The sequence below is a fragment of the Peromyscus leucopus genome, chromosome 7 (assembly GCF_004664715.2).
Source record: "Peromyscus leucopus breed LL Stock chromosome 7, UCI_PerLeu_2.1, whole genome shotgun sequence".
NCBI lineage: Eukaryota > Metazoa > Chordata > Mammalia > Rodentia > Cricetidae > Peromyscus > Peromyscus leucopus.
Genome location: NC_051069.1, coordinates 27280639 through 27305439, shown reverse-complemented (window position 1 = coordinate 27305439; position 24801 = coordinate 27280639). Strand labels below are relative to the sequence as shown.

General features: G+C 42.1%; 1 protein-coding gene across 1 annotated transcript; it reads right to left on the bottom strand.

Moving 5' to 3' along the window:
* Pafah1b2 (platelet activating factor acetylhydrolase 1b catalytic subunit 2) lies at positions 1 to 22822 on the bottom strand. The gene is made up of 6 exons (XM_028866466.2): positions 22653 to 22822; positions 12154 to 12241; positions 8611 to 8700; positions 7241 to 7357; positions 5675 to 5797; positions 1 to 781 (listed from the first exon to the last, which is right to left on the bottom strand). Exons 2-6 carry the CDS (start codon positions 12232 to 12234, stop codon positions 503 to 505), a joined length of 690 nt encoding a protein of 229 aa, XP_028722299.1. The 5' UTR covers positions 12235 to 12241; positions 22653 to 22822; the 3' UTR covers positions 1 to 502.
* Between the last annotated feature and the right edge of the window lie 1979 nt (positions 22823 to 24801).

The window sequence follows — 24801 nt, the reverse complement described above, 5'->3', positions numbered from 1 at the left end:
TTCCGCATTTGAATGACAAGCATGTTTAATCTGATGCTATATGTTATATAAAAATACTGAGGATACATGAATCAAACAAAACAACACAACACACTAACTCATGAACCTTACAACTGGACCAAAAATAAGTTTAAAGCCAAGTAGATGTGATAATTATCACATAAGACATAATCCATAGAAAAAAGGGCCAAGAAAAGAATCTTCATGTTGTACTCGTGCTTGATGTTGTCCTAGGAAAAACAGTGATGATTCGACAAAGGTGTCATATACAACTAAAAAGTCCCCTCTGGTTTCAAATGAATTTTCCTTGGCTAATTTTTCTCCTGTGCCAAACCAACTTTTATATACAGGACCAGTTTAAATCCCTCCTCCTCCCCTTCAAACATTAGATACAAGCATCCAGGAACATTGTACAATGCAAAGTGCCTTAAGAAAGGATTCTGTAGTGCCAGTGGTGTAACTGATCTGAGGAAGCTGGGATGCTGGTAACACTGATGGCCAGTCAAGCAATGGTGGTTTGCTTCTCCTCCGGTGTCTCCTCCAGCAACTGCATGATCAGTTCATGGAGGGGTTTGCAGATCTTTGCATAGCCTCCTCCCGTGAGATGAAGAAAATCAAACATGTCGTGGCAGGAGATGGCACCGTCCGAGTGCACGAAGCCCCCATCTGTATCCAGGAGCTGCACATTGGCAAGCTTCGGCAGGGAAACCTTGAGAAGCTGGTTCACCTTGGCATTCTTTTGTCTTAAAGGGTTGGGCTTCTCACCTCGAGGTAACAGACCCTAGGGCAGAGCACAGAAGAGCATTAACAGAGAGAGCTATTTGTTTTTCTTTACTTATTTATGACTTCCAGTATTCCTGGGATATCTGTTCCATCTGGCACACTCTGGCTTCTAAAATATCAGACTATGGCAGGTTGGGTTTTTTTTTTCTTTTTAAATATAATTTATTTTTATTTTATGTTCATTGGTGTTTTGCCTGTATGTATGTCTGTGTGAAGATGTCAGAAGCCCCGGAACTGGAATTACAGACAGGTGTGAGGTGCCATGTGTGTGCTGGGTATTGAACCTGGGTCCTCTGGAAGAGCAGTCAGTGTTCTTAGTCATGGAAGCCATCTCTCTAGCCCTGACTATGGTAGTTTTATTTAAAGCTGACCTGTTTGTTCTTGAGTGTCTTCCTCAAACTGTTGCTGATTGCGGATATCTTTAGGACCCACTATTCTTCGTTCTGAACATTTTAAAATTATTTTATGTGTATGAGTGTTTCGCCTCCATATATGTCTATGTACCATATCTGTACCTGGTACCCAAAGAGGACAGAAAAGGGTATCAGATGCCCTGGAACTGAAGTTACAGATGGTTATGAGTCATCATGTGGGTACTGGGAGTCAAACCCAGGTCCTTTGAAGAACAGCAAGTGCTCTTAACCACTAGGCTGTCTCTCTAGCCTGCCACTCTGAACACCTTAGCCAAGATCATTTTTAGAGCTTCAGAATTCCACTGAACTTCCACCTACAGATGAAATGTTCCTGAAGTCCCCACAGCATGTCCAACAGCAGTTCACCATCTTCTCTTTAAACTGTGCTCCTTGTCCATTGTATCAACTGTCATTCCAACATCCCAAGTCTCTCACCTCACATTCCTTATTTATCATGGAATCACTAAATGCTTACATTCTATATATTTCTCTAATTAATCTTTGTTTTCTGAGACAGGATCTCATGAATCCCAGGCTAGCCTCAAACTACTACATGGCTAAGGATTACAGGCATATACCAGTACATCTGGTTTATGTGGTACCAGGAATGGAACCCAGGGCTTCACTGCATGCCCAGCAAGCACTGTATCAACTGAGTCACATCCGCAGCCTCCATCTTCTTTTTCTTCACCACGATAATATACATTACTTTTGCTTAGGAACTTAATGCTATTCATCCCAATTACTAAAATATCTCCCACTAGTTCTCCCAAAGCCAGTATGTCCTCCCTTCAATTCTTTCTCTATATACCTTGTCAGGAGAATGTAGCTTAGACAAACCTATCAATGCCAAAGAAAGCTACACTATAACATATTATAAGAAAGAGAATTGGGGGGGCTGGAGAGATGGCTCAGTGGTTAAGAGCACCACCTGCTCTTCCGGAGGTCCTGAGTTCAATTCCCAGCAACCGCATGGTGGCTCACAGCCATCTGTAATGAGACCTGGTGCCCTCTTCTGGCCTGCAGGGATATGTGCAGACAGAGCACTGTATACATAATAAATAAATAAATCTAAAAAAAAAAGAGAGAGAAAATTGGAATCAAAGCTGTCTTAATGAAACACATGAATTACATACCTAGTAAGATAAATATATCCTAAGTTAATTTTAACTTGTATATCAATGATCTAATACAATTTTCAGATAAATCAACGTCTGTCTTGCTACTATGGTAAAGAGAAATATTACATGTCAAGAGCAAGATTTTTTTTTTTCTTTTTGGTTTTTCAAGACAGGGTTTCTCTGTGTAGCTTTTGCACTTTCCCTGGAACTCACTTTGTAGTACAGGCTGGCCTGGAACTCACAGAGATCCACCTGCCTCTGCCTCCCAAGTGTTGAGATTAAAGGTGTGTGCCACCACCACCCGGCAAGAGCAAGATTTTATCAATGCAAACTAGCAGTAGTGTTCATCAGATAATCAGTTGGTTCTATTACAGAAGTACTGCCAGACACTGCCATCCTTGCAGCTGGCCGATGCCTAGTAATGGCACACAACGAAATGTAACTGCTTGCTATTCAGGTAAAAATTTTGTTTCCAATTTGTGCTACAGAGTATGTAAGATGTTGTATTTCAAGAACAGATTTATTGTGTGTCCTTTATTTTACTTACTTGTTATTACTGGTAGCACTGGGGATTAAACCAAGGGCCTCATGAATGTAAAGCAAGAGCTCCACCATGAACTACAGTGCCAGCCCTTACTGTGAGTTTTTTATTGGTTTGTTTGGTTGGTTTGGGTTTTTTTCAGAACAGGGTTTCTCTGGGTACCCCTGGCTGTCCTGGAACTGTCCAGCTCCGTAGACCAGGCTGGCCTCAAACTCAAAGATCCAGCTGCCTCTGCCTCCCTAGTGCTGGGATTAAAGTTGTGCACCACTACTGCTCAGCCTTACAGTGAGTTTTATTTTACAAAAAATAAACATATATTCAAAGCATACACTTGTACATATTTACTCTAGTTCTTTCAGTAATGTGTTGGGGCTTTGGCTGCCAATGTACCTATGATTTTATAGCTCCCCAAAAGCCAGAGAATTCTCAGATTGTTACACTGGTTCATCTCCCTCTGTACTTGCTATGCTAAAACACTTCAAATGATGAAGTCAGTCCTAAAGCTGAGCTTATTACTGTTAAGTGCAAACTCAGGGACTAGGAGTGATGGATGGCACATGCCTGTAATCCTCACAGTTGGGGGCTAAAGAGTAGAAGTTAAATATCTACAGCTACATATTGAGTCTGATGCCAGCATTGGCTACAGAATACCCTGTCTAGAAAAAGTTGAAGACTCTATACCTAATATTTCACATGTTAACAATGCTAACAAAGTCTGGTTGAGATAGAAGGAATAACCAGGAAATATGACCAGGGACCAATAAACACACACTTTGTTCTAACTCTCAAGTCATAAAAAACAGAATGACTATTTCTCATGATCGGGGCAACATATCTACTAGAATTTACAAAAAAAGAACGAGGAAAAAATAGCCATTGAGATGGCTCAATGAGAAAAGTCACTGCCAATAAACCTGTTGATCTAACCTCAATCCTCAGAAACCAGGTGGTATAAGAAAAATCAACTCAGTCTTTTTTTTTTTTTTTTAAATTCGGAGCTGAGAACAGAACCGAGGGCCTTGTGCTTGCTAGGCAAGCACTCTACCACTGAGCCAAATCCCCAACCCCTGAAAAATCAAGTTTGTACGGCACACACAAAATAACTAATTATTTAAAAAAATGAGAAAAAGTTTATGTATTTGCATAACATTTTCCTTAATCAAAGTACCAAGGTATGCTGGTTCATTTTTTCCCCCTTTGATTTTAAATCGTTGCTAAAATAAGACATTAAACTCCTAGCCACACAGATGGCTCAATGGGTAAGTTCTTGCTGCCCATGCACAAGAACCCAAGTTCCCCAGAATCCAAGGAAAGCAAGGCACAGCAGTTATCCACAATCCCTGAACTGCTATTCTGAGACAGGAGGTAAGGACAGGAGGATTCCTGGAAGTTTGTGGGCCAGCTACCCTGGAATATGCAGTGTGGAACAAGAGATGTTGTCTCAAACTAGGTAGAAGGCAAAGACTAACATCTGAAGTTGTTTTGCAACATGTGCATCATAGCATTCACACTCACATGTAGACACATACATGTATGCATACACAAAGATAATTTAATCCCTTTAAACTTCTAAAAACTGTTCTAATTCTGTTTCTTTTAGACTTTCCAAATAGTATGTATGTATGTATGTATGTATGTGTGTATGTATGTGTGTGTGTGTGTGTGTGTGTGTGTGTGTGTGTATCTATGTATCCAAATAAATGTGTATATGTTTAAGTAACCATAGGTTTTTCCACTTCAAAACATCATGGTCTTTTTCACATCCACTCATAGTTGTAATATGATCTGTGCTAATGTATTAAAAAGCTCTGGGATCACTCCCCTATCAGATTCATCATTTAGGTTACATCTAATGTTTCAGTATTATTGATAAGACTATAATCAATACCTTTATCAAATTTGGTTTATTTTTTATACATAAATTTGGTGCTAGGGATCAAATCCAGGGTCACACACATCCGATGCAAATGCTCTACCATTGAGTTATATGCCCTCAGCTCCTTAATATCCACTTTAAAACAAAGAATATTTATGGAGAACTTACCCTGAACTGTTCATACATTAACATTCCCAGGAAGCTTTTTCAGAGCTAAACACTCAGTCACAACATACCAGTATGGAATAAGGCATAAAATGCAATAGCTATACCAACAATTAAATGCCATGAAATAAAAACTAAGATCTGGAGCTGGGTAAAAGCTGTCACGAAACCTGATGACCTGAGTTTGATCCCTGGCACCTACATAGTGGTAGAAGAGAACTATTTCTTTTGTTGTTGGTGGTGGTTTTTTTTAAGATAGGGTTTCTCTATGTGGCCCTGGATGCCCTAGAACTTGCTGGGATTAAAGGTGTTTGCCACCATCACCCACCCAGTGAAAAATAAATCTTTCTTTTTTTTTTTTTTTTTTGGTTTTTCAAGACAGGGTTTCTCTGTGTAGCTTTGTGCCTTTCCTGGATCTCGCTCTGTAGACCAGGCTGGCCTCAAACTCACAAAGATCCACCCACCTCTGCCTCCTGAGTGCTAGGATTAAAGGCGTGCGCCACCACTGCCCGGCAAAAACTAATTCTTATAGGTTGGCTTCAGACACACATCAGTCAAAAAAGATCTGACTTTTCAGCACCTACAAGATAAAACCTGAACTACTAGTAATAGCAAATACCTCCCTCCATGACCTTTCCTTCTAACCATCCTGTCCTTACAACAACCATCAGAAACTGCTCCCACTTAAAGACTCTGTATTGATGAGATACCATTTTTAAAAAGATTCCCAGTGGGTCTAAAGACATAAAATTCTCCACCCAGAAAGACTACTTACCAGCACAATGACTTTGGCCTGTGGCTGCCTTGTATTTATAAGTTGTACAATAGCCTCGATTCCACCTGCTACTTCTTCTGCTGTATTTTCATGGTTGTTTGTTCCTACCCAGACAACAATGACCTATAATGAGGGAAGGAAAAAGAAGGGAGAAGATAAAGACCAAGAAATAAAAGAACATGAAACATTTAAATGAAAAGCAAGAGAATCGGAAACAGGTGAGAAGGCTCATCAGGTAAAGGGATTTGCCAAGAAGCCTAATGACCTAATTCGATTCCCTTGGACCCACAAGTTGCAAAGAAGGAACTGACTCCCACAAATGTCCTCTGACCTCCACAGTGCCAGTATGTTCACTCACATGTGTGCACGTGAAGACACAAGCAAAATAAATAGAAACTGCAATAAAAACTTTAAAAAAATCAAAAGAAGAATGAGCTGCTTCCCAGAGGATGTTGAGTAACTTCAGTCTGGGAAACTGAAACTGAAAGTGAAATGGCTGCATGGTTGCCAAGCCTTCAATCTGAGGTCAGTCAGTCTCCAAACCCATGTGGTAGAAAGAGAAAACCCATTTCTACACAGTGCCCTCTGACGTTTACACATGCACTGCAGCACATAATGCATACACATGAAATAAATACATGTAATCAAATTCCTTCCCCCAAAAAACAGTGACTTATGCCTAATATTATGTTTCAAGATAAATTACAAGTATTTAATATTTCAGTGCCAAAATTATACCAGGAAGAAACAAGAAGGAATTACTCTCACAATTGATTAACTACACAGAAAAAAACAATGAACTCAACTGAATAAAAATGAAACATTCCTGGCAGACAGATGTATTAAAGTGGGATTTAAGGAACTGCTTCACACACAGTAAGATTTCCCTGGTTGGAAATACACTATGCAATAGCAGGAGCAGCCAGGAGTGCAAAGGCTATAAATACACTGGTGCACTCAAGAAAGGAGTCACTGGGATGGAGGCTGTGTTTTAAACATGTTTTCTCCGCTCGTATTTAAAAGGCATGCACCACTATGCCCAGTGAAACCAACTTTCATTAGTGACTCTCTTTTGTTTCTTCTTTTCTTTCTCTTTAGGGTTTTAAAAACTTATATGCTGTGCACCAAGTGCAGATGTTTATAATGTGACAAGGCATTACAGATTCATTTGTTCACATTTGTCCTAAACATTTTTCAGAAGCACTCAGAGAACTTGGCTATATATCTGTTTATATGCTCAGAATTTGCTAAAGTGAGTCATGGCTCTGTTTCCCACCATACTGCCCAGGCCCACACATTGCACATTCTACTGAGCATCAATTTGATTCCTACATGTGAAGAGTCATAACAATCACAATATAACTCAACCAAACAACAGATTGAGTCCTTTTTAAGCCAGTGCCTCTCTCAGTATGTTTCCTAAGCAATGATGTTTCCCATAAACAAGCATGAAGCAAAGAGCAAGCATAAAACAGGGCTTTCAAGAAGCAATTTTCCACTGCTTCAAACAGCCATATTTGAAAGATTCGAGATTAATCATACTCTCTTAAAAGTATGTTTCATCACCTTAGGTTTAATGTTCTCCAGTTCTCCATTCTTTAGTCTCCATAAAACATGTCGTGTTGTGTCTCCCCCAATTCCAAAATTAAGTGCATGAAGTGGGGAAAACAGCTCTCTCCATATCTAAAGACAAAAAACTTGATATAGTTAAACTACAAAAAAAAAAAAAAAATCACTGGAAATAAAATTTCTTCAACTGCAACATGATTTAATACATCTAAAACTAATAAATCTTCCACGGTTTTGTTGTTACTTTTTGGGATAGGGTTTCTCTGTGCAGCCCTGGCTGTCCTGGGACTCACTCTAGACCAGGTTAGCCTCAAACTCAGACATCTGCCTGTCTCTGTCTCCCTAGTACTGGGATTCAAGATGTGCACTACCACCGCCACTAGTCTTCTACATGCTAACCTTCCACGTTCCTTATTCAAATGTTTGCACTGAAAACAATATGCCACTCACTTAAAGGGCTTTGAGATGCTAGCGTGCAATGACTCAGTTCTTAATGAAGCACTGAGTCTCTGCTCAAGAACCTGCACAGCACATTCTATGCCCATTGAGACAGCAACACCCTAAATCAAGCTGTCAGCTCAATAAACACTTTTTCATGAATTCAACTATTTAAAAAAAAATGAAGTGAAGCCAGGAGGTAGTGGTCCACGCCTTTAATCCCAGCACTTGGATTTCTATGAGTTTGAAGCCAGCCTGGACTACAGAGAGAGTTCCAGGACAGGCAAGACTGTTATATAACTGTTCTATAAAGAAACCTTGTCTCCAAAAAAACCAGTGAAGAAATACAAGTTGAAGAAACTTAATAGTATTGGAACCAAAAAGAAACAAAGCTGTATTTTCTTTTAAGTTTCCTTTGGAAGAATGCCCAACCCTAAAAAGATTCGGAAAAGCCCATTACAAAAATATACAGTAAATTGCAGGGCAATGGTAGTGCACTCCTTTAATCTTAGCACTCAGGAGGCATAGACAGGCAGATCTTGAAGTTTGAAGCTAACCTGGTCTACAGAGTGAGTTCCAGGACAGCCAGGGCTATACAGAGAAATTTGATCTCTACCCCCTGCCCCCTCCCCCAACACACACACACACACACACACACACACACACACACACACACACACACACACTAAACAGAAGTAAGAATCATACATCACCACCAGGCAAATACAGCAAGCTTCTTGGAAGTCAAGAGCAAAAAGGGAGTTTAGTTACAAATAACTACACCAAGAATCCCACTAGGTAGATCTGCCTTCCCTTGTAGACGGCACTAGAGTATCTCTGAATCCTAAGCCTATGAGGTCAGTTTAGAAAGAAAGTTTGTAAGTTATCAGTGGACATACACTAGGAGCCAAGAATACCCTCTGATTTACCTCATACTGCTGCATCAACTGTACCATGGAATCTCCCACAAACAGCACGTCCGGCTCTTTGTCTTTACAGTCCAGAACAAACCTATTATGCTGGTTTGTAGAAGAAAGAAAAATAAGAAATTGGTATTTCTTTCCTTTCACAATTTGTTGGCCTAAACAAATTGTTGTTCAACCAGGTACTGTAAAACATTCTTTATGGGCAAGACCCAGAGATCCACCCCCAACACTATACAATAGGAGAGCAAGCAAGCAAACCAAGCTATTCATCCTTTTCAGTCTATCCTAAAGCTTATTCTTTTTTTCTGAGTTAATTGGAAATTAATTTCTACCCTTACCATACTGATCATTCTATTTATTGGTTTAGATTCAAGAAAATCACAATTCTACCAAATCCAGAATATCATAATGCTCCATATCATTAAAAAACAAACAAACAAACAAACAAACAAACAAAAAACCCCTACCTTTTCCTTAAATTAGGAAAAATAAATAAAAAGGCATTTTTGGGGCCACCAAGATGACTCAGTAGTAGGTAAAGGCCCTTACAGGCAAACCTGTTTGAACCCTGGAACTCAAATGGCAGGAGAGAACCAACTCTTGTAAGTTGCCCTCTGACCCAGAGACACACACACACAGACATAATCACACACACACACACACACACACACACACACACACACACACACACACACACAATTTAAAACAAAAAGAAACCTTTCAAGACAGGGTCTCACCGGAAACTTGTTACATAGACCAGGCTAACCTCAAAATTTGCAGCAATCCTCCTCATCCTTGTGTCTCTGTGCTGCCTTATAGACCTGGCAACCACACCGATGCAAACTTATGACAACATTTTCTACATTTGCTTTATCTCTTTGTACAGCTACGTACTGTTAAACTATTTGAGTTTTGTTGTTGTTTTTGAGACGAAATCTCACTATATAGTCCTGGCTGGCCTATAACTTGATATACAGACCAAAATGGTCTCAAACTCAAGAGATCCACCTGCCTCAACCTGAGTGTTGGTAGCTAATGTGTGTGTGCCACCTCCAGCTTTTTTTTTGGAAACTGTCTCAAACACCTCAAGCTAGCCTTGAACTCCTGTATCCTTCTGCCTCTACCTCCCAAGTGTGCTGGGAAAATAGGTGTGAACTAAACTATTCTTTTAATTTTTTTCTTTTAAACTTTTACTTTACGTAGGCCTGCATATGCATGTGAGTGTATGAGGGTGACTGAGAAAGCCACAAGAAGGCAACCTATCCCTTTAGCTGCAGATTCAGGTGTTCTGTGAACCACCCAATGTGGGTGCTGGATCTGAACTCTGCTCTTCATAATTATGTAGCAAATGTTCTTAACTGCTGAACCATCTCTCTACTACCCATGACTCAAGTACTTCAGCAAATACAAGTTAAAATCTTCTTTTTTTTTAACTTATTTATTTATTATGTATACAGTGTTCTGTCTGCATGTATGCCTGCCGGCCGGAAGAGAACACCAAATCTCATTACAGATGGTTGTGAGCCACCATGTGGTTGCTGGGAATTGAACTCAGGACCTTTGGAAGAGTAGCTAGTGCTCTTAACTGCTAAGCCATCTCTCTAACCCCTAGAATGTTCTTTTATGAAACCATACTAAGAAAATAAAAAATAGCCCATTAACATCTAACATCCAGTCCATATTCAGGCTTTACAGACTCTTTAAAAAGTATTACATTTATCTTTGAACCAGGATCTAATTAAAACCCAAGTCTTTTTTTTTTCTTCTTCTCAGCTTCCTCTTGAAGTAGATACCTAGCTTTTAGATATAATACACATTTTGAACACAGCTATAACATCCAAATGTTAAACTGTCAGTAGATCAGTACTCAATCCTTTTCAGTCTAATCCAAGTTTAAAAGCAGTAGTAACCCAGTAGTGGCATGCCTGACTCACTCTCCCTTCCCCTCCTTTCAATTAAGTTGCCTAAGCTGGCTTCAAACTCTGGATCTCAAGTGATCTTTCTGTCTCAGTCTACTAAATAACCAGAACTAGAGGTGTGCATCACAGGGCCCAGCTAAGTCTATCACTGAACCACACACCCAGCCCTACTCATTGGCTTTGGTTTTGTTTGTTTAAAGTCAGGATCTAAATATGTAGCCCAGGTTGGGCTTTAACTCCTGGCAGTCCTGCCTCAATCTCCTGAGTTTAGATGCTAGGCATGTGCTACCTAGCATATCTGGTTAAGAAACTTTTTTTTGCCGGGATGTGTTGGGGGACATCTTTAGTCCCAGCACTCAGGAGACAGAGGCAGGTGGATTTCTGTGAGTCTGAGGCTAGCCTGGTCTACAAATCGATTTCCAGGACAGCCAGGGCTACACAGTGAAACTCTGTCTTGAAAAAACATTAAAAAGAAGAACAACAACAAGAACAAGAAGAAGAAGGAGGAGAAGAAGGAGGAGGAGAAGGAGAAGGAGAAGAAGGAAAAGAAGAAGAAAAGAGAAACATCTGGAAACATGTGATGTTGTTTGAGACAGGGTCTTACACGATGTAGCTCTAGTTGTCTTGGAACTCACTATGTAGAGAAGGCTGGCCTTGAACTCACCACCATCTGGCTAGGCAACAGTTTCTAATCTAGTTTCAGGGACAGGTCTACAGATTATTCCTTTTTCCTAAACCCTAGAATCAGGGATGGGGATCTCAGTTGGTAGAGTATTTACCTAGTGAGCATTTTATGACTGTAATCTCAGCATGTGAGAGGCAGAAGCAGGATTATTAGAAGACTTTGTCTCAAAAACAATATTTAAAAAAAAAAAGAAAAAAGAAATGGTGGCGGTGGCACACATCTTTCTTAAAAATAATTTATTTTATGTGCATTTGTGTTTTGCCTATATATATATATCTGTCTGTGTGAAAGTGTCAGATCCCCAGAAACTGAAGATAAAGGCAGTTGTGAGTTGAGCTGCCATGTGGGTTCTGGGAATTGGAACTCGGGTCCTCTGGAAGAGCAGCCAGTACTCTTAACCACTGAGCCATCTCTCCAGCCCTGTGGCACACATCTTTCACCCCAGCATTCAGGAGGCAGAAGAAGGAGGATCTCTCTGAGTTCAAAGCCATCTTGAACTACAGAGCAAGTTCCAGGACAGTCAGTGCTACACAGAAAAACCCTGTCTTGAAAAACAAAAACAAAACAAAACAACTCTTGGTAGTCCTGGCACCTTCAGGCACCCACACACAGATATGTACATATAAAGTAAAAAAATGAAAAAACCAACCAACCAACTAAACCCTGCCCCCCCCCCCCCCCCCGCAGTGGGGAAACAAGGGACGAGAGGATCCCTGAAGTATGCTGACCAGCTAGTCATGCCAAATTAGTGAGCTCCAGGTTCAGTGAGAGACACTATTTCAAAAGTAAGGTGGAGAACAATCAATTGAGGAAAACACCAGATCTCTGGCCATCACATGCGTGCAAACACATGCTAGCTTGTACACGCACACACATTTACTTGCATACACATGAAACAAAGTGATCTAGCCACACAAGTAATGCATATGCACCACCCTTTACCTGAGACATCCACCTGTCATCTCCTTGAATATCTTCCGCTGCATGTGGAATAGCTGCTGGGTTGGAGTCTCCTTGGCTCATTCTACACCTGAAGAGAAATGTCTGTCATGTTTCATTTATTAACAAGAACATTAAATACTAAATACTGTCAGGTTTTTTGAGACAGGGTCTCACAATGTAGCTCTGGCTGTCCTAGAACTATGTAGACTGGCCTTGAACTCAAGTGATCTGGCTGCCTCTGCCTCCTGAGTACCAGAATTAAAGGCATGCACTACTAGCCCAGTTACTATTTATTTATTTTGATTTTCAAGACAAGGTTTCTCTGGGTAGCTCTGGATGTCCTGGAACTCATTCTATAGAATAGAACAGGCTGGCCTCGAAATTGCAGAGATCTGCCTGCCTCTGCCTCTACCTCCCGAGTGATAGGATTAAAGATATGTCGCACCACCATCCTGCTGTATTTTTAAAAAGATTTAGTTTTGTTTATGTATAGATGTATGTATGTTTGTGCATCGCATGTGTGCAGTACCCACTAAAGCCGGAAGAGGTCGTTCAGATCCCCTGAAATTAGAGTTACAGAAGACTGTTAAGTGCCGCGTGGGTGATGGCTATTTAATTGGGTCCTCTGGAAAAGCAGCCAGTGTTCTTAGCACTAAGCCATCTTTCCAGCCCCTACTGTCAGGTTAAAATAATATTTATTTTATTATGGGTTTAGCTTAGGAACTAAAACAGGGTTGATTTTCAGCAGATATGAGTTCTAGGACATGACTGCTTAAGTCTACAAAATATTATCACTGACTTAAGATAATTTCTTATCACTTATGAAGGGAGCATCACATCTAAAACATTAACCCCCATCACTCCTCTGTAACTAAGATTAAATGAACAAACTCGATGGGCAGTGGTGGCCCATGCCTTTAATCCTAGCACTCTGGAGGCAGAGGTAAACAGATCTCTGTGAGTTCAAGGTCAGCCTAGTCTACAGAGTGAGTTCCAGGACAGCCAGCCAGAGCTACATGGAGAAACCTTGTCTTAAACCCCACCCCGACAAAAAGGTACAAATTCTGCTCCAAATATATACTTTACCTGACACACCCATCCTATGTTAGTTTTCATGATAACAGGTTGTAGAAAGCACCATATTGCTTAAAAATTAGATACTTATAGAACAATGAAATCTACATTACAGCCTTTTAGGTTGTTAGAATTACACACTATAGAATGACTATGGGGGGCTGAGAGCTGGCTCAGTGGTAAAGAACAATTGCTGTTCTTGCAGAGGACTTCAGTTTGGATTCTAATACCCATGTGGAGTGGCTCATAACTACGTGTAACTCCAAGGGTTATAACAATCTCTGCTAGCCTCCACAGGCACCCACATGGCAAACAACCAGAGGCAGACAAAAAGACAAAAAGACAGGAGCCAGTCAAATGGCTCAGAGAGTAAAAAGCCTGGTAACCTGGAATCTCTAGAATTCACATGGTGGAAAGGGAGAACCAACTTTGTAAAATCGTGTTCCAATCTGCCTGCCTGCCTGCCTACAGACACTCTCTTTCTCTATTTTGCGCGCGCGCGCACACACACACACACACACACACACACACACAGTGACACTAGCATTCACACATATATCATACATATGAATGCTTAAGAAAATTAGAGTCAGGTATTGTGGCACAAGCCTTTAATCTCAGCACTCTAGAGGCAGAGGCAGGCAGATCAAGGTGAGTTCAAGGCTAACCAAGTCTACATAGCAAGTTCCAGGCAGCCACTGCTACGTAGAGATGTAGAGAGATCTTGTCTCAATAAATAGATAAATAGGCAAATAAAATAATTTATAAGTACATAGGCTAGAGAGATGGCTCAGAGGTTAAGAGCACTGGCTGCTTTTTCTGAAGACCCTGTTTCAATTCCCAGCACCTACACAGCAGCTTTCTGTAACTCTAGTTCCTGCGTATCCAACACTCATTTCTGGCCTTCTTGGGTACCAAGTATGAACATGATACACAGATGTATATGCAGGCATAATACCCATACACATAAAATATTTTAACTAAACAAGACTACAGCAATAATTAGAATCCACTAGCTATTAAAGCATCACACAGATACTGTACAGTAATTAAAGTACTGATAAGACAAGACCAGGGAGGACAGAAGTGCTCACATCCAACCCCCAGCATTCTTGTTAAAAAAGAAATCCAGTGTGACAGTGTGTGCTAACAATCCTAGCTCTGGGGAGGTGGAGACAGGCAGGTATAATGGCTAGTTTAGCCTAATTTGGAACTCCAGGTTGGCAAGAGACCACATATTGTCTCCTAGAAATCATGAACAATAACCACGTAACAACACTCAAGGTGTAGTGACTCATTCCTTTAATCCCACAATTCAGGAGACAGAAGTACTTCTGTCTGGTGTACTCTATGAGTTTGAGGACAGCTTGGTCTACACTGCAAGCTCCAGGCTAGCCAGGGTTACATATTAAGACCCTGTCTCAAAACGGGGTGGCAGTGATGAATATTAACTGAGGAACACCTGGCTAAGTAGCATGCTTGTCTACCCATGCCTTAAGCCCTGGGTTCAATTCATAGCATCATACTAAATCTTATCAAACCAGGTACATGCCCATAAATCTATCGCTCAGGAAGTCACAGGAAGACCAGAAATTCAAGGTCAACTGTAGCTACACATGAGTTCAAGGCTACCCTGGGATACATGAGATACTTTCTCAAAAACAAAGGTTAAGCCTAACATAGTAGCTTCCAGCATTTGGGAGGTAGAGGGAAGGAATATCTGTGAGTCTGAGGCCACCTGGTCTATACAGTGAGTTTCAGGCTACCAAGTGAGATCCTGTCTCAAAAAAAAAAAAAAACCACACACACACACACACACACACACACACACACACACACACACACACACACAAACCCCACCAAAGATTAGCAGTCACTGGGGAAACTGTCTCAGAACCAAGTGGAAGTTTTACCTGTGTTTCAATTTGTCTTCACTGGCCTGTTACAGGTAATGGTTACACACAAGGATGCAACTGTCTATGCCATTTTTTATGCCAATTTACTTAATTCCCTATGTCAAAGGATGTTGCCTTTTACTACTGAAAGGCATTTTAGTATTGGGTTTTTTGTTTTGTTTTTCTCTGTGTAACAGCCTTGGCTGTCCTGGAACTCCCTCTGTAGACCAGGCTGGCCTTGAACTCACAGAGATCCATCTGCTTCTGCCTTCCAACTGCTGGGATTAGAGAGGTGTACCACTGCCAGTTGTTTTTTGTTGTTGTTCTGTGTGGTAGGTTTTTTTTTTTTTTTTTTTTTTTTTCTAGACAGGGTTTCTCTGTGTAACCCTGGCTGTCCTGGAACTCACTTTGTAGACAAGGCTGTCCTTTAACTCACAGAGATCCATCTGCTTCTGCCTCCCAAGTGCTGAGATTAAAGACACTGAGTCACCACTGCCCAGCTTTAGTGGGGTTTATGTTATGTTTATCAAGTAAAGGGTATTTAATAAATCTTACATTTTATAGTTGATCTATAAGTTTAGATGCTCTTAAAAACCAGCATGGCTGGGCGGTGGTCACACACACCTTTGATCCCAGCACACAGAGCCAGGCGGATCTCTGTGAGTTTGAGGCCAGCCTGGTCTTCAGGATAGGCACCAAAGTTACACAGAGAAACCCTGAATCAAAAAACAAAAAACAGGACTGGAGAGATGGCTCAGAGGTTAAGAGCAGTGGCTGTTCTTCCAGAGGTCTTGAGTTCAATTCCCAGCATCCACATGGTAGTTCACAACCATTTGTAATGAGATCTGGCTCCCTCTTCTGGCCTGTAGGGATACACTCAAACAGAACACTGTATACATAATAAATAAAATTGGAAAAACAAAAACAAAAACACAAACAAACAAAAAAAAACAACATGACAGATACATCAGCAAGTTAGACCTAACACTTCTAACACTTTTTTGTTTTGGTTTAGTTTTGGGTTTTTTTTTTTTTTTTTTTTTTTTTTTTTTTTTTTTTTTTTTTTATCTTTGGAGATAGGGTCTCCCTATATAGAGTAGGCTGGCTTTCAAACTCAGAGATCCACCTGCCTCTGCCTCTCCAGTGCTGGGATTAAAGAAAGGTGTGTGTCACCAGATAGTGAATATTACTTTTTAATTATTTTTTAAAGTTTATTTATTTTATGCATATGAGTGCTCTATCATCTTTATGTCAGAAGGCATCAGATCCCACTATAAATGGTTGTAAGCCACCATGTGGGTGCTGGGAATTAAACTCAGGACCTTTGGAAGAGCAGCCAGTGCTCCTAACTGCTGAGCTGTCCCTCCAGCCCCACTTTTTTGTTTTGTTTTGTTTTTCGAGACAGGGTTTCTCTGTATAGTTTTGCACCTTTCCTGGATCTCGCTCTGTAGTCCAGGATGGCCTCGAACTCACAGAGATCCACCTGGCTCTGCCTCCCAAGTGCTAGGATCAAAGGTGTGCACCACCACCACCACCACCACCACCACCACCACCACCACCACCACGGACCCAGCCCCATTTTTTAATTCTTTATCTAAGACTAAATCCTAGTTCAGAATTGTCCTTAAACACCCATTCAGAAACACACAGAACTGGACTACTGTATATATGTGATTGGTAATGATGCTCTTTGCCAATTCTTTTGATGAAATAATAGATTATTATTATAATTTTGATTAAAATAATAGATAATTTATAAGTTATCAACAGTAAGAAGACAATTGAAAACAATCACATATTAAAATAAAGTTCAGTTATTTAGGCAAAGTTTCTATGATGCATAATAAAAATTTAGTTTAAAAAAATTTTTAGTTAACCCCAAATGCCTTTAATCTCAGCATTTGAGGCAGAAGCAGGCAGATCTCTGACTCTAAAGCCAGCCTGGTCTATAAGAGCTAGCGCCAGGACAGCCTAGAATACACAGAAAAACTGTGTGTGTGTGTGTGTGTGTGTGTGTGTGTGTGTGTGTGTAGGGGGGAGGAGATAATTAAAAAATAGACTTCTAGGGGAATGAGTATAACTAGAATGTATTATATATACATGTATAAAATTGTCAAAAGGATTGATGTCTTTAAGCAAAAAAAAGGTATCAGTCTGGGCTGGGGATGGGTCATGGGTCAGTGGGTAAAAGTACCTGCCACCAGGAAAGCCTAACAATCTGAGATCAACGAAAGTGTTGGTAATCCCAGCATATCTTTATGGGGAGATGGAGGTAGAAACAGGAAACTCTCTAGGGTTTATGCAGCCTCAAAGTAAAAAGGCTATGATTAGCTTTGAAAGGTTGTCCTCCTCAGACCTCCACAGGAACTGTGGCATGTACATGCCTACATTCCCACAGACAAACAGTACATTCACATCACACATAAACACAAATGCACACACAAAACACAAATAAGAAGCACCATCTATGGCTATGGTGGCACATACCTATAATCCCAAGCACTCAAGAAGGCAGGGGGCAAGAAGCCTGATGCAAATTTGAGGGCAGCCTGGGCTACACAGACCCCCATTTCAAAACAGAAATACATGTAACAACATATAGCACTATTTTTCATTCACTAACTACGCTTTTCAAACAGACCTAATGAAATATGAGAACAAACTGAAATGTTCGGTCCCACAAAGTACACTTCTCTTAATGGAGATATAAAGATATGCAACAGGAAAAAACTAATTAAAACACATTAATAAAGGCCGGTAAAGTTCAAATACACTGGAACACATCAGAATATTTTAAGAAGCAGCCAAACACACATCTGTGTATGAATTAAATATGTGAATTACTGTTGACATGTATATTAATTAATCAAGTTTTATGGGTTTTGAGACAAGGTCTTGCCATGTACTCCAGGCTAGCCTCAAACTCACTATCCTGCCTCACTGTCTCATCTTCCCAAGTGTGGAGACTGTAGGTGTGCATCACTATAGCAAGCTATTTTTTTCTCCTTTTTTGGCTTAAGAAATAAATTCTGTGTTTTTTTTTTTTTTTAAAGTTCCAAAGACTCACTTAATGGATCAGGTCACAACCTACTCTCGAGACCACAAGCCTGTATAAACTTTAACACCTTCTTGAGTCTACAGTTTAATTTAGAAATAGGTTTTCTGAACTGACTCAATAGGTAAACAACTATCGAAAACAATTTATAATTAACACTTATTAAGAACTTACTAGCAGCCAGGTGGTGGTGGCACACGCCTTTGATCCCAGCACTCGGGAGGCAGAGCCAGGAGGATCTCTGTGAGTTCGAGGCCTGCCCGGGCTATAGAGTGAGTTCTAGGACAGGAGCAAAGCTACAGAGAAACCCTGGGGGGGGAGGGACTTACTAGCTACACAACTCTGTGCTTTGAGTATACAGTCTTTAATCCCAGCACTTGAGAAGTAGAGGCAGGCGGGTCTGTGAGTTCAAGGATTACATAGCAAGTTCCAGGACAGCCAGGGCTACCTGGAGAGACCACGTCTCAAAAAAAAAAAAAAAAAATTAACTAAAGGTCAGAAAGGAATCTGTTCTATTGCAAAACTGTTAAGTAGGAAAGGTAGGATTTGAAACAGAAGTCATATAAAGGTTGTGGAGTTGTAGATCTCTGAGATATTCACAATTGCATTTGGGGGTGGGGACATATTTGCATATACATAAGATACCTTGAGAATGGGATCCATATGTAAACATCAGGTTCCAAGTTCACTTACATTTCAGGTACACCTTACAGAGAGCGTGAAGATAACTTCATACAATACCGCTAGTGTGCCTAATGTTTCACTGTAATCCATCATATGAAGTCAGATATGGGATTTACCACTTGTGGTACCAGGAATTTTTTTCAAAAAATAAAATAAAAATAAAACCCAGATTTGAACACTCCAGATTTCTGGATTAGGAATGTTCAACTTATTACTGCTGTCTGTGGGATGGTGGGCTTGTTCTATTTTGTGGCACTGGGGATTGAACCCAGAACCTCACATGTTGGGTGAGCACTCTGCTACTGAGCTTTAGTTCCAGCCCTTATCTATTCCTGTTGAGCAAACTAAGGCCCATCACTCCTTTTTAAATTTAAAAAGAAAAAAAAAATCACATTTAATTGGTGTGGTATGGTGTGTGTGTGTGTGTGTGTGTGTGTGTGTGTGTACGTACACGTCATCTTGCCAGCCTCATTCTTTATTTTTTTGTTTTAACGAACACAACAGTTTACATTATCTGACTTCCAAATGCCTAAACTTTGGGTTTTTGAGACAGGTTTTCTGTGTAACCCTGGCTGTCCTGGAACTGCTCTGTAGACCAGGCTGGCGTCGAACTCAGAGATCCACCTGCTTCTGCTGAAATTAAAAACATTTGCCACCATGCCTGGCTTGGCTAGACCTCTTGATTGTTCTATCTGGTCTGACCTATGAAGAGGAGATGGCAGGAGTTTATGGCTCAGTTTTCCATTTCTGGGTTTAAAAAAATCTTACAAAACTGAAGACTTTTGTGAAATAGTGGGAAGTTACTTTGTATTTTAAGATGTTTGATTTGGCAAAAGAATACAGGATCCAAGTGTCTTTTGGAAGCACAAAGTAATTGCACTCAGGTGCTTTGCCTTTGTATTCATGTTTAAGGGATTATCTAGTTTGGAATGGTTTTCAATCCTCTCCCACTTATAACAGCCTTTTAACTTTAGGCAAGCAAATTTTGTTCCTCACTTTCTTCTCCCATGCCCCTTCATTTTGCCTTGGGGAAAAAAAAAAAAACGGAACTTATGACTGGGTATATAGTATTGCACACCTATGATCTTAGCATCTGGAAGGCAGACACTGCATCAAGTCCAGGCAGCCGGGGCTGCACAGGGAGACCCTCAAACAGAATGTAAGATTTGGGGTTCAGATGGAAGTGCTTTGTTCAGGGTTTTGAGTGATAAAATAAAAAAATAAACAGCTTGGTAAAGTAAAATTTATCATGCAACCTATACTTGTATAAAACAACATACTTTGTTCAAGAATAAATAGGCTGAGTGCCAGATCCAAGGCCAACAATGAATTTGACTTCAGGACCCCCGTGGTGCAATAATAGACCTGATTCCCTCAAGCTGTTCTCTGACCTACACACATACACACAATTTTTAAACATGAAAACCTGGGGGGAAAAGGAGATGACTCAGTGGTTAAGAGCATCACCTGTTTTTGCAGAGGACGAGGGTTCAACTCTCAACAACCACATGGAAATTCACAACCATCTGTGACTCTAGTTTCAAGGGATCTGGCACCTTCTTCTGGCCTCTGTTGGCATTGCATACATATGACGCAGTACATACATACACGCAGGCAACATATCCATACATATGAGATAAAGATTTTAAAAATACAGAAGCCGGGCAGTGGTGGCGCACGCCTTTGATCCCAGCACTCGGGAGGCAGAGCCAGGCGGATCTCTGTGAGTTTGAGGCCAGCCTGGGCTACCAAGTGAGTTCCAGGAAAGGCGCAAAGCTACACAGAGAAATCCTGTCTCGAAAAACCAAAAAAAAAAAAAAAAGAAAAGAAAAGAAAAAAATAAAAATACAGGAAATTTTAAAAGGAATGAAGAATGAATCAGGAGTCATCCAAAGAGCAACTTATGGAAGTAGAAAAAAATCTCAATTGCAGGGATTCCTGAGCCAGGTAGAAGGCAATTTCCCATCACAGCCGCCCTCAGAAAGTGGTGCACACCCAGCACTCAGGAGGCAGAGGCAGGCGGATCTCAGTGAATTGGAGGCCAGTTCCAAGACAGCCAGAGTTACACAGAGAAACCCTGTTTGAAAAAACAAACAAAAGAGAGAGGGGAAGGGGTCTGGAGAGACGGCTCAGTAGTTAAGAGCACTTACTGCTCTTCCAGGGGTCCCGGGTTTGATTCCCAGCACCCACAAGGCAGCTCTGTCTGTAACTCCATTTCCCATTGGCAGTGGTCAATTCCTAGGAGCACAAAAACCAAAACCCAACACCTCCTATCTCACCTCCCTGATTCCTAACAGTCTCTTTACCCAACAAACAGCAGGCTTATGGAAAAACCAGCATGAGGGAAGGAAAAGGTGGGCAGTTTTGTAAATTTCCATGAAAAACTAATTTGCAGAGGAACTTCAGTTGTCCTTCAAAATTCTCTGGGACGAGGAAGCAATCCTAACCCTAAACTTTCTATCTTCTGCACTTAACTTAGACCAAAACACAGCACCGGACATGCAAGGTGTGGAAGCCAGCCCCAACAAAACAATTACCATTCTCTAGCTCAACTGGATTTGGTGTGTGTGAACCATGAAACTAACAGAGACCTTTGAAATGAGAATGAAAAGATTTAGAGTGCTTCCATTAAGGCCTGAGGATTGCATTTGCTTCAGAGAGTTGGCAGGGTTATTCTGAAGAGGAAGGCAAGCCTCATCAGAATACCCTTCCTCAGTCTCTGGTGGGCAGGCCCCCAGGATCCAGCACATCCATAATTTATCATCAAGTGCCCATGCCAACAAATTAATGCACAATGATTCCCTCCCCTACTAACCCACAAGGAGGCAACCTTTAAGTCTGAACAATGTGCCCAGGGAAGGAACCTCAAGACCCATCCAAGGCAAAGCTAAGCCTGTATTTTCTCTTTCCTCTTTCTCCTCATCCTTTTTCCCCTGGCCCACTCTCTCCACCCAACTTAAAGCTGTAGAAAATGCCGCTCTAGGACCGGCTCCTAGCGTCCAGGTGCTCTTTCCTTTGTCCATAGCCACGCTCGTCAAAGACGCCAAAGCTTTAGAGCTTTGGGTTTTCCTAAAGTCCGTACACAAACGGTGAAAGGCAACATCGGCCTGGGAGCTACGGAGAGCAGAATAATGAGTCACTCCGCCTCGAGTCCATCAAACGTGTAGACCAGCGGCTCTGACCCGCTAAATGGACACGGACCCCGGGGGTGGGGTGGGGACACCACCAAGGAACCTCTCCACTGACCAGATTTACCCAGCTGGTAGGCCATCAGGCAAATCCCCAGCCTCTCGGCTCTTCGAAGGGAATGGGGTGACTCTTAAGGACAGCCTTCTAACAATCCTTTCAGAGTCCTGACACGGGTCTTTGGGGTGTTTTAGCGAGGCAACAGAGAAGTTTCTAATTGGGGGGGGGGGCAGTTTCCGACGAAAAGGGAAAAGAGCGTGATCCGTTAAAAAAAAAAAAAAAGAAGCACAACCGAGTCACAGGCTTGGGCCTAGAGGTTCCACCCCGGAGATGGAGGGAAAAGGCAACAGCTGAGGCAGGAGGCAGGAGGCCGGCCCAGGGGACCCGCGGGCCACTCACCCGCCAGCCAGGGCGGGCCCCGGGCGCCGGAGGGCAGGAGAGGCCGCGCCGGGCCCCCACCCCGAGGGCCTGCGGGCGACGGCGCGGGGCGCGGCGGGGGAGGGGCGGGGTGGGGGAGGGGAGCCGGGCCTCACAATACCATCTCGCCCGCGCGTCCCACCCGCGACGCCGAAGCCCCAGCTCCGCGGTCCCCACGATGCACTCACAGAGGCAGAGGGTCCGTACGGGCCCCCAGCGGCTGCGGCGTCGGCGGGTGGCGCGTCTGTCGCTCCCTTGGTCCCGGCGGCCCCGTTCCGGCGCGCGTCCCCTCCTCGGGCCCCAGCACCAAGCAGCAGCGCCTCCACTTCCGGTCCCCCTGCCACTCAGGCAAATGGCTTCCGGAAGTCCCGCCCCGTGCTACGGGGACCTCGGCCGAGCCGACGCGGCTCACTTTCCCTCGCAGTCGGCGCTTTCCGCTTCGCGTGCAGGTGCCCGAGCATCCGCGCCAATTTGCCGACTTTGTTCTCTTTTTTATCCCCCCCGACTTGAGCGCGACTGGAGGCACCGTCTTTCCTGTAAAACTGCCTTCCTGTCGTGATAGGATGATGGAAATCATCCCGAGATGGCCTTAGGGACTGTGTAGCATTACCTCACGCTGACGCCATTCCCTTCTCAGCCATCCAATCTGGTTTCCTCCACCCACGGGACAGACCAGATTGCAGAAAATGGGGAGAAATAGGCCCGAAGTGAAAAGAAGCAGTCCCTTACATTTACGGACAGAATTTCTATTTCTGTGATGAACTTTGAAATTGTGGGTCACCGCCTCTAAGGTGCTATCCCTTAGGATGACAGAGCCCCCAAGTCTTTATCTTAAGGATCCATCATCCAGTTTAGAGGAGTACATACAGAGTCAATATTGAGATGAGAGGCTAACAGCTGGATAAGTGCGGGACCGGCCAGCGCCAAGAGGAGGGCCAAGAGACTGCGTCATCTTTAGCAGAGAAACTTGGTTGGAGCAGTGCCAGGTCTGGCTCTGTAGTGATGGGTAGGAGTCTTTCAAACCTATGATGGTGAATAGCAGAGCATTCCAAGGCTGAAATTGATCGACAGTTTCAGGTTGTGCTAGGAAAAACCTCTGAGAACGTTGTTGGAACCCGTGAACCTAAACTATCAAGATACTAAGTTTTCAAATCACCAGTGTTTTGTGCTACTCATGTTTTTTTTTCATGATACCGAATGATTTTGTCATTGCTAATTTACCTCATAACTCTCCTGTAGATATTCCAGTCACGTATGGTACACTAGCAAGAGCTCAGTAAGTGCTGTTTAAAGTGTTTTGTTCAAAAGAATTAGTGTCTGGGAACTCAAATGATTGCTTAAACAGTCTAGAAATACATTGATAAGAGAAACAGCTTGAATTAGTCTCCAGTGATAAAGTCCTATGTCCTGGTTGTTTCTGTCAACTTGACACAAGACAAGGAGAGAGGAGAATTGGGGGAACAGGAAGAAGGAGGGAGAGACACTGCCAGCCACCACGAGGACAAGCAGCATGTAAAGACGCCGGTAAGCCACGAGCCACGTGGCAAGGTATAGATTTATAGAAATGGGTCAATTTAAGATATAAGGACAGTTAGCAAGAAGCCTGCCACGGCCATACAGTTTATAAGTAATATAAGCATCTGAGTGATTATTTTATATATGGATTGTGGGACTGCGGGGCTTGGTGGGACCTGGAGAGAAGCCCTCCAGCAACAAGCACCCATGTTCCACAGTTTACAACTCCCTGTAACCCCAACTCCAGAGGATCCAATGCCCTCTTCTGGTCTCCATGGGCAACTGCATTCACATACATAGACACACATGATTTAAAAATGCCAGGCAGTGGTGGCTCGTGCCTTTATTTACAGCACTTGGGAGGCAGAGGCAAGCAGACCTCGAGTTTGAGGCCAGCCTGGTCTACAGAGTGAGATCCAGGATGGCCAGAGTTATTACACAGAGAAACCCTGTCTCAAAAAAAAACTCAAAATAATAACAATAATAAAATAATACGTATTTTGCAAAGAAAATTCCAATATAATAAAAAAAACCCTCATAGCATATAATTTTCCAATAAAGTCGAATTTTAAGTCATCATTTCAGGTGTGTAATGTGCAGCAGTGTGCTTGAGGAGTAACAAGTCCAAGGACAGGCCAGAATCCTCAGGTATGAGGCATCTGGGCTTTGTGCTTTGCTTCTGTTGCCCAGCAACCTTGAATATAATTTCAATGAAGCCTAGTTCTGGTGGTTATATGCCTGTAGTCACAGCCACTGGGGAGACCAAGGCATAAAGCTCACCTTATTTATTGATTTTTTTTTTTTTTTTTTTTTTTTTGAGAC